This window comes from Agelaius phoeniceus, chromosome 6 (genome assembly GCF_051311805.1).
Source record: "Agelaius phoeniceus isolate bAgePho1 chromosome 6, bAgePho1.hap1, whole genome shotgun sequence".
Classification (NCBI taxonomy): domain Eukaryota; kingdom Metazoa; phylum Chordata; class Aves; order Passeriformes; family Icteridae; genus Agelaius; species Agelaius phoeniceus.
This window is the reverse complement of record NC_135270.1, coordinates 10,181,341-10,193,506: the sequence shown is the minus strand read 5'-3', so window position 1 is coordinate 10,193,506 and position 12,166 is coordinate 10,181,341. Positions and strand designations below refer to the sequence as shown.

Genomic DNA, 12,166 nt, shown 5'->3' with positions numbered 1-12,166 from the left:
CATCTTCAAGCCTGCTGCAATTCCTGCTTTTCTTGCATTTATCCCTGGGATAAAAACCAGGGAAAAAGGAGTTTCCCTGTCCCACTTTTCCCTCCTACTGAGGGTTCGGAGTCACACTGGGATAGTGGAAGGAAGAGGACAAGGTGTAATTAGTACAAAACCCCAATTTTATTACAAGTATTTGTTATTAAATATCTCAGTCTCATTCTCAGTATTCCCACCCTTGCATCCCTATCCTTTATCCATCATCCCAGCTCTTTATCCTGGTTTGGAGAAGCTGGTGATCCCACTATTCCAAAGGGCTCCTTGCACCCCCTACCTCTTAAATTCCTATAAATAGCTTACAAAAAACCCAAAACCCTCCTTTTCTCCCATGAGGAGGCTGGGAAGTGCTTCTGGAAGGGTGCTGGATGGCTGGGATGCCCCCAAAGGTGAGGTGGGAGGTGGGATTAGCTTCTTTGGGAAGCAGGGAATCACACCCTGCGGGCGGAGTGCAGGTCATAGTCACTGTCTGAGGAGTTATCCGGAAGGTTGGAACGCCGGCATGCTGCTTCCAGAGCTGTGGAGAGCATGGATACACCTCACTGGATGCACATCCATGGGAAAGGAACGGGAAGGAGCCACTTCCAGCACTTACCTGGGTAAGCGGAGAGCTGGGAGCTCTTTTTGGGAGGCTGAGCATAGTCATTGTCCCCTCCCTGTCCCCGAGGCCTCGGAGTGGTGCTGGAGCGGTGGAAAGACACTGGAGAAGACAGCAGGATTGGGATTTTGGGGTTGGAACTGCAGCTTGGAGGGAGCAAACCCACCCGGGAAGGGGCTGAGTAAAACAGGTCCCTGCTCCAGGCCCACATCTCCTGGGTGAGTTATATTCCAAAAGAAAGCGAGATCCAGGGCCCTTGTGCCAGGATCCAGGGGGAAACAGCCCACTCAGACCCCAGATCCATCCCCAGGAGCTCCAAACCCCATTCCCAGCTCCCCAGCGAGCTGCCCCTCACCCGTCTGGTTGAGTCCCGTGGGGCCGATCCACTGGCGCTGCTTCTTCTTGGAAACTGAGAGAGAGGGGGAATTGTGTCTCCAAGGATCTTCCCGATCCTTCCTCCAGCTGCTTCCCCCCCGCCAGCCCCATATGTCATCCCCAATAATCCCCCCCCCCAGGATCCTCCACCTGCTCTTTTGTGCCCGCTTGGAGCTTAATCCCTCTTCCCACTCCCACACTCCATGTGGAACAGGCTTGGGGACAATGGGGCAGGTCTGGGGATAATGGGACAGGGGGATCTGTCAGGCTGAGCAGCCAAATCCCCCCCCCCAAGGAGTTTAGGGAAGCATCCATGGAGCTGCCAGCCCTGGGCTGGCACGTGGGGATGGTGGAGCGGGAGAAGGAAGAAAAGAAGGATGAGGATCCCAAGGTTGTTCCCTACTTCTCTTCATCAGCTTCCGATAGGCAGGAGGGCCACAGATCAGGAAAAGGATGAGGAAAAGCAGCAGGGCCAGGCAGATGCTCACGACGGTTCCAGCAGATGTTCCAGTGGGAAGCGGCTTTGAGTCCTGGCCTGGAAAGAGCACGGATGTCACTGGATGTGTCCAGCTGGAGGTTGGTACTGAGATGTGAATATCCATTACCCTGCCAGGAGCCCAAATCTCACGTGGATTTGGTCCCCCCCATCCCTGCCCATTCCATAGGAGTGGGAATTCCAGCTCCCAGCCCGGATCACGTGGCTTACACACAACTCTGGTCCGGGAGCAGCTCCGGATATTCCCAGGTTTGGGCTGGCAGAGGTGCAGGGGTTCAAGCCCACAGGTGACTCCTGTCGAGGGAGGCTCCCGGATTTCCATGCTGGAGGTGAGATTCCCGCAGCCCAGCTCCTGGCAGATCTGCTGACCCCGCCTGTCTCGCTGTGCTGCTCTGGATTCACACAGATCCCACCACTGTCCCGCATGGAACACCTGGATGTCCCCTTCGCACGGAGTGGGGCCGGCTGCCAGCCTCCGCAGGGCCCGCGGCTGGGATTCTGTGGGAGAGAGAGCACATCCACAGGGAGAGGGGTTGGATCCACAGGGAGGGATCAGACCCGTGGGGAGGGGTGAAATCCATGAGGAGAGGGAGCAGATACATGGATACAGGGGGATCAGACCCATGGGAAGACAGGGGTCAGATCCAGGGAGTGGGGTCAGAGCCACAAGGAGAAGGGAGTCAGATCCATGGAGATGGGTCAGACCTGTGGGAAGAAGAGCCAGAACCACAGGGAGAGAGGAGTTGGACCCACAGGCAGACAGGGATGATATCGACAGGGATGCTGCTGGCACATGCTCCTCCTCCTCCCAGCACCAGCTCCTGGCACAAGGATGATCCCAGCATCTCCCCTCATGCCACAGGGACTGGACCAAACCAGAGCCAGGCATGGAAGGGCTTTGAACTCTTCTCATGGGAAATGCAGCATGGCAGCCGGCTCTGCCAGCTGTCACAGCCCATTAAGCCCCCAAATCCCACGGGATTCCAGGCTGGGGCAGATGGCAGGACCCACAAGGAGCCTGCTCCGAGCTTCATGGTTTGGCTCTCTGTGCCATGGAGCTGGCACCGAGCTTATTTCCAGGGAAACACTCATGGAAAATGTCAGGGAGAGGCCTGTGGCTGGGAGATGCTCCTGGCAAGGGAAAGATGCTCTGGCAGGGACATGCCTGTAGTAGGGAAGAGGCTCATGGAAAAGAAGGGATATGCCTGTGGCAGGGAAGATATCCAGGGCATTGCCCGAGGCAGGGAGATGATGGGAGCATGGAGATGCCCAAGGCTGGAAGGTGCTCAGGGAAATGCCCGAGGCATGCAAGTTCCTCCGGGAGCTGCCTACAGCCTGGTGCCTGCCCGTGTTCCCCACCCCCAGCTGGAATTTGGGATGCTGCCATGGCTGCCCTCCCTCCAGGGCTCATCCTCCTCGGAACTGCCGTGCTCGGCAATGCCGGGAACTGAGATTTCCTGTTTTGCCTTCGCACCCCGGAGAGGAAGAGCAGGAGTGGGTGGATGGGGCCCATGGGGCAGGCTGGGATGGGGCTGGTTCTCTGTTCCGGGCCCCAAAATCCCCCCGGGGTATCCCACCGGAGGAGCAGGAAATGACGGGTGCTCCAGGACCGTTCTCACCTGAGCAGGTGATGAAGGCGGGCGTTTTCCCCCGGGCGCTGCTCCTGTTGAAGCAGTCCAGCAGGGAACGGCTCCCGCAGGAATCCACCGCCTCCCACCGCACCGGCAGGTGGATCCCTGGGTCCGGCTCGCCGTGGCTGCTCCCAGCAGTGCCACAGCGCAATTCCTGGCAGATCAGGGTGACCAGATGTGTCCAGGAGTGCGGGATGCTCGCCACGGCCCCCCACAGCCCCTGCTTGTGCAGCTCCAGGAAGCCGGAGCAGCTGAAATTCCCGTCCACCAGCCGCAGCCTTGGGGGTCCTGGAGAGGGATTGGGGGTGGAAGAGGAAGTGTTATGGATTGGGATGGCAATTTTCCCATTATTTAGCGGGAAGTTCCCAAATTTGAGGCTATGGATTCCTTGGGATGAGGTGCTTACCCGTGGGCTCCGGGGTGGTGGTTGGGGGTGCTGGTGGGGGCTTGGGAGTGGTTTTCACTGGCTCTGGAATGAGAAGAGAGGGGCCACGTGGGCATGGATGATCCCTAGGGATTGAGGTGGCTGGGCTGGGGGTCCAGGCTCACCTCCACAGGCAACAATGACGTGCTCCGTGCAGTTTTCCAGCTCCCATTGGCATTCAGGTGGGGAAATGCACCTCCTGGGCTGACTCTGTGGCCCTTTCCCACTGGGAATGATGAGCTCCAAGGGCTCAGAGGTCGGGGGGCCGCACTCCAGCCACTGGCAGATCCAACCCAGGTCTTCCATGCTCACACTCTCCCTGCAAATCGGTCTCCATTGGTTTTCCCTCTTCACCTCCAGTATCCCAGTGCAGCGGCAGCCGCCTCTGGTGAGTCTCAGGATGGATTCTGTGGGAAAACACCGGGAAAATGCCATCATTAGGGGCTTTCCTTCCCTTCCCAGAGGGTTTTCAGCCTGGGAATGATGGAAAAGCCCCTGGTGGGGGCCTTGGGAAGCAGCACAAGGAATGGGAGCATGGAGGGGTCGAGGGAATGTGGGGGCCTGAGCTGGGACCCCGCGATGCAGCTTCCGGATGATGCAACTCCAGCACCCGCCATGCTCACGGAGCTGTGGAGGCATTCCCAAAGGGCTGCTCCCAAATTCTCACCTCCACGGATCTGGGTGGCTCCTCCATGGTCCGGGATGGCTGCGAGAAAGAGCGGAAATGGGGTGTCAATCCTGCATCCCACCCTGCGGACCCCGAGTTTGGGACAGTGCCTCTGCTGCTCACCCCATTCATGGTTATTTTGAGGAAAAGGGGGATTTTGTGGGAAAACTGGGATTTTAGGGGGAGAAAGGCGATTTGCTGCCTCCCCATCTGTCTGCTGCGGGGTTTTTAGGGCTGAGAAAAGACGAGGGCCCTGCAAATTACCGCTAATTAGCCTTGCTCCTGGGTGGAATGTTCGGGAATGGTGCCATGAAGACAGAGGGAAGGGCGGGTGCTGTCAGGGAATGAAGATGCGGGGATACCTGGCTGCCCTCAGCACCATTGGCTCAATCTTGGGATCCTGGGGACCCCCAGGGTGAGCAGGGTGGGGGTTTTGGGGGTCACCAGGGCGCTTCTCACCCCAAGCTCCAAACTGTGGCTCGCTCAAGGTGCCGATCCCGCCCGGAGCGGGAAAACCGGGGGGGCTCTGCCACGAGATCTGAGCGGTGCACCGAGGTCAGGGTGCCTGATACTCACCCCACATTCCCAGCAGGAGGCACAGGATGGGCAGCCGGGTTGCCATGGGCTCTGCTGGTGCCATGGGGGCACGGGAGGCTCCGGGGGCTCCGCCGCCTCCGCTGCCCGGCCCGGAGCAGGCGAGGGAGGGGGCCCGGACAGGAACCGGCTGTTTTTCCTCCCTCTGTGGTTTTTTGACGTCACCTCTGGGCCCGTTTGAAGACTCTGTTGCCTCCCTGGGTCCCGCCAAGCACGAGAGGAAAGGGGTGAGAAGCGTGTGGGGTTCAGCCCCCACCAAATCCCCGGGTCTCTGCAGCTCTGGGAAAGGGAGGTAGTGAATATATCCAGTGCCAAGGGAGATTTGGGGGTCCCCGAGCCCCCCACGGTTACAAAAGAGTTGATGCCCTTGGCATCCCCTAAAACCCTGTGATTACCCCCAGGAATGGGATGGGGGAAGGTTTTATCCAGGCACATTCCAGGTTCTGGCATTCCAGGGACACCCTACACCCCTGCAAGGGCACGTGGGGCACCAGTGGTGCTGGACCCGGCCAGGACAGAGGCGTTAATTGATTGTGCCCTAATTAAATGCTCTGAATCCAGGTCAGGCATGCTAATGAGGCAGCTGTTTTCCATTGACTCCATGGTATTCCTGCTGGAAGGAGAGATGGATGGAACTTCCCATCCCATCCTGCTCCAGCATTTGTGGATGCTCCAGTCCCCAGCCCTGGAGTAGGATCTCAGCATCTGGATGCTCCCTGTAGCCAGCACTCATTCCCATCCCACTTATCCCAGTGGTTCTGCTGATCCTGGTGGGAGCAGGCCCTGTTGGAATATCCCACATGGGGGTCCCGGGGCTGCCCACCACCCACTTTGGCTTTGAAAATTCCCTGGAAAAGGGGTGCAATTCCCAGGCCTGCTCTCACGATTCAGTGGAGAGTCTGCAAGCTGCAATCCCTCAAAAGCAGCCTGAAATTTGGGATTCACCTCAAACATCCCAGGATTCTGTGCTATCCAGAGGTGTGTGACCCCCATGGATATGGGGTGCTTGGGGCCCAGCCCTTCCCTCAGAGCCGTGGCAGCCTCTGGAGGCCATGAGATCCCAGAGGTAGGATTTGGCTTCTGATCGAGCATCTGCCTTGCCTCGGGCGCTGCGAGTCAGCTCAGCATCCTGAGCGTGCCGCGGCAGCTCGGGATGATTGGAATCCCTTCCCGGGGGGAGTCTGGGGGGCGCTGGGAAGTGCTGACAACGCTGCCAGCCGTGAGGAGCCTTTCAAAAAGCAGGAGCTGCCTTTGGAGCGAGCGGGAAGGGGCTTGTCGGCTGTCGGCACGCTGCTGGGATCATAATGATGAGAAAAAGGGGGATTTTCTGGGCGGGAGCAGCTCGGAGGAACGGTTGGCAGTGATGTGGCGGTGTGGGGATGGAGGTGACACCTTGGCTGGGCTGTCACGCTCCAAGGGCACTGGTATCCCCAGGGAACTGGTGCCCTCAGGATGTTGGTATCCCCAGGGAATTGGTGCCGTACCAGGACTCAGCACCCTCAGGATGCTGCTACCCCTCTGCACAGCGGGATCCCACCCAGCACATCCACACCCCTGAATTTTGGGACCCCTCCAGGGCATCAGGACGCCCCGCAATTTATGGATCCCTCCAGGCTTGTCCATGCCACAGTCCCAGCGATCCCAGCATCATCACCTCCCTCCCAGCCCCCCTGGCACCCGGAGCAGGAGCAGGGCTGGGGCACCCCCCGTGCCCGCCCCGTGCCCGCTCCGCTCGCAGCCCGCGCCTCGCCCGTGCCCTTTGTCGGGGTTTTGCTGCTATTTTGGGATTTCCTCCGTTGTTGCGGCTCCTTTGTGCGGGGCCTCTCGCTCAGCAACCAGCTGGAGGATGTGGGGGGGGGCCACATTTTCCACTTGGGGTGCAGCTGAACCCCGACCTCCTCCCCGGGGAGGCAGAAATCCGATGACAGGGCCCGGGGTGGGAGCAGCCGGCTTGGGATGGGATGGACAGCAGGGAAGGGGCAGAGGGGTCCCAGTCCCGGGGTGATGGGTGGGTGCTGTGCCCCCTCCCAGCTGGGAGCACCCCAAATGCCAAAGCTGGGATGGTGCTTGGCTCCAGGAAGCTGCTTGGCTCCAGCTTCCTGCTGGGATATAGATGGACTGGGAGGTGCTGAAGGATTTGGGGGCTGTATCCCACCCTCATAGGGCACCATCCAGTGGGTTTGGGGTGGCACCTCAGTGGCTTCCCTTCCAGCATCCCTGGAGCCTTCCTGGACAGGATTTATGGACAGTGTGTTCCCGGGATGGGGACTGTCCCAGAAGGGTGTAGGCAAGCTCTGGGGGGACACATGGGACTTCCATGTCTGCCCTTCCTGCAGTTTAATTTCCACCCCTGGTGCTATGGAGCTGGGTCAGGGCCCTGCAGCCCCCTTCCCTGCTCCTGTGGGCTGGGAGTGGGATATTTGGCCATCTTTGTGCCAGTGGGACAAGTGGGAGCACTTGGTGGCCCAGCCTCGCTGTGGGGCTGGTGACACCCCTATGGACAAGGGACATGGTGAGAAAAGCTTTTAATGGCAGCACAGAGGAAATGGCTGGAGAATTCTGGAGGAGAAAGCCAGAGGATTCCAGGAGATTTGGCCTCTGGAGTGGTGGGACAGGCTCAGTAGGCAGAGTCCTGGATGTCGTCGTAGTCGCTGCCCTCGGAAAAGTCGGGATCCTCCCCGTGTTCCCCCGAAGGATAGGATGGATCTGACCAGGCTGCAGAGACAGAGCCCATCAGGAGGATTTGGGAATGCCTGGAACTCTGTGTGTGCCCCACCTCCAGCACAGGATCCTCACCTGGATGTGAGGAGGGATCTCCAGGGGGCTCCCTCTCCTGCACGTTCTCGTACCACTCGCCCGAGGAGGTGCTGGAGCTGCCGTCGGGATCGGGATCTGCCGGAGCTGCAGGTGCCCAGGGCTGGGAGGGCGCTGGGGTGGGCGCTGCCGGGGGAGCTGGGAGGAGCAGAGTCACTGACTGGCACTGTCCAGCCCTGCTCCCACTCCATGGGGTCCCATTCCCTCACTGAGGCTGAACCCATCCATCTTCCCATCCTTGGGGTCCCTCTCTCCCATCCCTGCTCCTCTGCCTGGGGTCCCTGAACCCCCATTCCTTCCCCATCCCTGTGGTCTCTGCATCCCTTTTTCCCATCCTTGGGGTCTCCCCATCCCTGCTCCCATCCCTGCTCCCACACTTCCCACCTGTGCCATAGCCATTGGCAGGGGGGGGAATGCTGCCATTCCAATAGGGCTCCATGGATGAGGATGAGCTGGAGGAGCTGCGGAGTGGGGGGCCCGGCCTGGCCGGCTCTGTGGGAACAAGGGCATAAAATGTGGGAACAAAGATATTGGAAAAGGGCATGGCCACCCTTCCATCCATGGGATAGACCCCCTTGTGTCATACCATCCTCAGGGAATGGCTCCATCCTGTCCTGGCTGGGTCTCGGAGGGAGAAGTTCCTCCCTGGGATGCCGGCGCAGGGAGTCTGTGGGAAGGGCAGAGGGGTGGGAACATCCTGGGTGACAGGGATCCCGGGACAGGGCATCAGGGATCCCAGAGGAAGTGGGATGCTCACTGTAGAAGGTGGACAGGGCGATGGGAGGCTTGCTGCTGAACTCATAATATTCCGAGTCAGAATCAGAATCCTTGGAAATGGCTTTGACCAGACCGTCTGGGGGGTGACAAGGGGATGTGGCATCTGTCACCAGCTGGCACCTCTGGCCCCACAGCCCCTGGGGGGACCTGCCAGACCCACCTGATCCTTTGGGAAGGCTGGTGGGAGTCTCCCTGTAGTCGTTGGGGATCCTGGAGGGTGCGTTGGGGCTCTGGGAGCTGTGGGTCACCAGGACTGGCATGGGTATTCCCAAGGAGGACATGGCTGTGGGGACAAGGAGATGCACCCACTCCGTGGCTGAGCTGAGCCCAGAAAGTGGGGATTGTGTCCCAATTCCATGTCCGGATCCAGAATTCCTTACCACTCCTCTTCCTCAGCCTCAGCAGGGCAGCGGAAAAGGCCAGCACGGAGAGCAGGAGCAGCGCGGCCAGCACCAGGCACAGGACAAAGAGGGGACTGTCCACTGGTGGTGTCCCCAAGGTCGGGGTCCCCTCCTCAGCTGGGACAGAGAACAGACACAGCTCATCCCATGTGACTCTTACCTCCTGGGAATTTTACCCTGATCCCAGGGAATGGCCGAGGGCTCCGACACTCACCCTGCAGGACACTGACATTCCTGGGCGTCACCTCAGCCACTGTGGGCGTTGGCGTCTCCAAACCCTGGGAGCCTGGGAAGGACGGGAACAGAAATGGGATGCTTGGGAGAGAGCCGGACCCAGGCCGTGCCTCAAATCCCATCAGGAAGGATGCGGTACCGTTGCAAATGACCCCAGCAGCCCCGGATTGGTAACAGGGAGCGGATTTGTTGAAGGTCCAGTGGCACTGTGCCAGCGAGGGCTGCAGGCTCCCGCACATGTACGTCATCTTCCCGGGGAGCGTGTGTGTGAAGGCCGGCCGCTGGAGCACATCCCCGCATCCCAGCGTCCGGCACAGCACCGTGGCCTCCGTGTCGTACCAGGTGCTGTAACACACCGTGCTCCAAGTGCCTCGGAAAAACACCTCCACCCTGCCGGCACACCCATCCCGGCCTCCGGAGAGCCGCCACTCCTGGTGCTCTGCGGGAAGAGCGCAGAGGTGAGGATGCGCCATCCGCATCCCCAGCTCTGGAATGTTCCAAACTCACCTGAGCAAACCACACCGGCGTCCTCCTTGTGGCTGCAGTCGTGCTCCAGCATGGCCGGGCATTCCCAGAGGTCCCGCTCGTGTCCCTGGCATTGCACCTCATCCCGGAGGATGGGGCCGCGCCCGCGGCCGAAGGCGGCGTTGCCGGGGGCTCTCACGGCGCGGCCGCACCGCAGCTGGCGGCACACGACATCGGCGTCAGAAATGTCCCAGCCGTCATCACACACCGTCCCCCATGTCCCCTCCTGCTCCAGCTCCACACGGCCCTCGCAGCGGCTCCGGCCGCCCACCAGCCGCAGCGCTCTGGGACCTGGGAGATGCACCGGGAAGGGTGAGCTGGCGTTGTCCCAGAATCCCGAAAAGTGGGTGTAGGGATGTCCCTCACCCTCCCACACTCACCTGGAGTCACCGAGGTGTTCCCTGCCGGAGTGTTGGGCGATTCTGTCGTTTCTGTGGGGACTGTGGGGAGAAAGGACAGAGGGGTGAGGAGCTGAGCCCCCCAGCATTCCCAGTTCGGTGGGGTGCATCCCAAAGCCGCCAAAATGTGGGCAAGAGGATTCTCCCAGCTGTGAGTGGCACAGTGGGAATCCCCCCGGGCTCTGGCAAAGTGGTCACGGAGCTGCTGCATCCCAAAAATCAATCCCTGTGTGCCCCAGGATGTTTCTCAAGGCTAAATCCTGGTGTGGGATCTGCTGGGAGAACTTGGCCTTAAATATGGGAATACTGGGACATGACTCAGTGGTGGAAGAGCTGAAATTTGGGATGTCATCCTGCATCCGTGTTGTTCCCGCCTTCCGGTTCATCCTTGCAGACACAGAGGGGCTGGACCTGTCCGTACCCACCTGCCTACACCCATTCCAGAGCCACAGGTGAGTGGATAATCCAGTTATCCCTAAAAATGCCCCATTTGGCTCCTCCAGGGGGAAGGATTCAGCCCCAGAAGTGAAGCATCCAAGGGGCTGCTGTGGGTGGGAATCCTGGGAAGAGCCACCAGAACTGGTGCAGTGTGGATTTGAGTTAAAATGTTCAAGGAAAAGGCCTGGGATGAGGGGAGAAGGTGGGAATGAGCTGCTCCAGGTGGGGATGGAGGCGTGACAAGGGCGGAAATGGGGTGATGGGGTGATGGGGCCGTTTCCTCATCAATTGGAGGCCTCGAAGCAGCTCCTGGCAGACATTTTGGCAGCCAAACAATCCCAAATCCTGCCAGGGTGGGGAGGACAGGTGGCATCACATCCCCAAACCATCCAGGGGGTACATGAGAGACAGGATGGGCTTCAGGCCCTGAGTGTCACCCTGTTCCCAAAGGGATTGTAGGTGGGGTGGCTCCGAGAGCACCTTTAGGGGCTTAGGGTCCTCTTCTAGGGGTTCCCAGGGTGCTTTTGGGGGGATCCAAGGGGACCTTAACCCTTAGGAGAATCCCCAAGCCTTAGGACATCCTTTCAGGGGATCCCTTTCCCTCCGAGCGTGTTGAGGGGCAGCATCCTCCACCACTGATACCCCTGCTGGGGAGCCCCCAGGACCCCCAGTGCTCCCCATCCCAAGGGGGTGGCAGGTCCCCCACCCCCAAATCTGTGGCTCCACCACCCCAAGGTGCAAAGAGAGCGACAGCAAGGGCCAGGATGGGGACAGTGACGTACCTTGTGCAGGTGCCGCGGCAGAAAGAGCCACCAAGAGCAGGCAGAGCCCCCCCATGCCATCAGCGGGGCAGCCCCATGGAATTCAGGGCTCTGGGATTCGGGGGGTCCCTCTCTCAGCAGCCTGGGGACGTGGCTTGGCCGTGCCCCCACGCTCCGGCACCTCCGGGACTGTGGCGGTGGGCAGGAAGCCGACTCAGTGCTCTGGGGTGGAGGAGGTGATGGGGTGGCTCCATCCTGCCCTGGCAGGGAGGAAACAGAGTTTTGGGGACCCCAGAGACCCTCCAGGGCACGGGAGCCTCATGGGTCTGGTGCTCCCAGCCCGGGGGACACAGATCTGGTGGAGCCATCCACCAGATGGCTGGAATTCCAGCCAGGAATTCCCCTCTTCTCCCTGTTTTTTGGAGTCAATGTTACCTGCAGCTCCACATCCTGAGCATCTTCCAGCACATGTAGGATCACCCCAGAACCCTTCAGGAATATTAGGTGAGGGGTAAGGCTGGAATTTCCACGGATGGGAGGTGGGGCATCCCAGGAGACATTGATCTCCACTGTGGGATCAATGGTTTTGGGAAGTTTGGGGAAGCTAGGAGCAGGGTGACAGGGTGGGGGATCTCCTGCTGTTATCAAGGGTGTCTTGGAATTGCTGGGACTTACTGGGAAGCTGGAAGAGTGAGAATCCCTGTGGCCACTAATATAGGGAGGGGCTGAGGGGACACTTGGGAATGTCAGGGACATGCAGTACCCGGCTGGTGTTGGGGTTGGAAAGGTGGAGGAGGAAGATGGCAGGAGAGGGAGGAAGGAGATCCCTTATCCCAAGGTGACCCCAGCTGGGCCAGAGCCAGGCCCAGCCCTGGATCCAGTCCCGTGACCAGCTCCCACGTGGAGCCAAGGTCAAGGGCATGTGCCCATTCCCAGGAGCCTGGCACTGCCATGGGGGCAGGGTGGGACCCGGTGTCAGGATCACAGGAGA

The 12,166-nt window shown here is 60.0% G+C and overlaps 2 protein-coding genes across 4 annotated transcripts; both read right to left on the bottom strand.

Annotated features, from left to right (window-relative positions):
* Positions 1-201: 201 nt before the first annotated feature.
* CD5 (CD5 molecule) lies at positions 202-4,940 on the bottom strand. The gene is made up of 10 exons (XM_054635460.2): positions 4,810-4,940; positions 4,234-4,272; positions 3,692-3,973; positions 3,549-3,611; positions 3,131-3,430; positions 1,722-2,009; positions 1,419-1,550; positions 996-1,049; positions 638-742; positions 202-559 (listed from the first exon to the last, which is right to left on the bottom strand). Exons 1-10 carry the CDS (start codon positions 4,871-4,873, stop codon positions 474-476), a joined length of 1,413 nt encoding a protein of 470 aa, XP_054491435.2. The 5' UTR covers positions 4,874-4,940; the 3' UTR covers positions 202-473.
* Positions 4,941-7,337: 2,397 nt separating this feature from the next.
* Positions 7,338-11,366, bottom strand: CD6 (CD6 molecule). 3 transcript variants are annotated; one of them, XM_054635523.2, is made up of 12 exons: positions 11,197-11,366; positions 9,959-10,018; positions 9,561-9,869; positions 9,193-9,492; positions 9,034-9,105; positions 8,799-8,936; positions 8,579-8,701; positions 8,399-8,494; positions 8,228-8,308; positions 8,026-8,133; positions 7,624-7,779; positions 7,351-7,542 (listed from the first exon to the last, which is right to left on the bottom strand). In XM_054635523.2, exons 1-12 carry the CDS (start codon positions 11,249-11,251, stop codon positions 7,445-7,447), a joined length of 1,596 nt encoding a protein of 531 aa, XP_054491498.2. In that variant the 5' UTR covers positions 11,252-11,366; the 3' UTR covers positions 7,351-7,444. The 3 variants fall into 3 exon arrangements, with proteins under 3 accessions (XP_077035505.1, XP_077035506.1, XP_054491498.2); XM_077179390.1 differs by having other exon boundaries at positions 7,338-7,779; XM_077179391.1 differs by lacking the exon at positions 8,399-8,494 and having other exon boundaries at positions 7,338-7,779.
* Positions 11,367-12,166: the final 800 nt, after the last annotated feature.

Bases quoted from the DNA above. Each gene is read 5' to 3' on its own strand.
- CD5 (XM_054635460.2), bottom strand. From the start codon at position 4,873: ATGGCACCAGCAGAGCCCATGGCAACCCGGCTGCCCATCCTGTGCCTC. The intron at 3,974-4,233 runs GTGAGAATTTGG...GTTTTCCCACAG, and splicing joins AGCCACCCAGATCCGTGGAG to AATCCATCCTGAGACTCACC. The intron at 3,612-3,691 runs GTGAGCCTGGAC...TTCTCATTCCAG, and splicing joins CGTCATTGTTGCCTGTGGAG to AGCCAGTGAAAACCACTCCC.
- CD6 (XM_077179390.1), bottom strand. From the start codon at position 11,251: ATGGGGGGGCTCTGCCTGCTCTTGGTGGCTCTTTCTGCCGCGGCACCT. The intron at 10,019-11,196 runs GTACGTCACTGT...TTCTCCCCACAG, and splicing joins TGCCGCGGCACCTGCACAAG to TCCCCACAGAAACGACAGAA. The intron at 8,937-9,033 runs GTGAGTGTCGGA...TCTCTGTCCCAG, and splicing joins GAATGTCAGTGTCCTGCAGG to CTGAGGAGGGGACCCCGACC.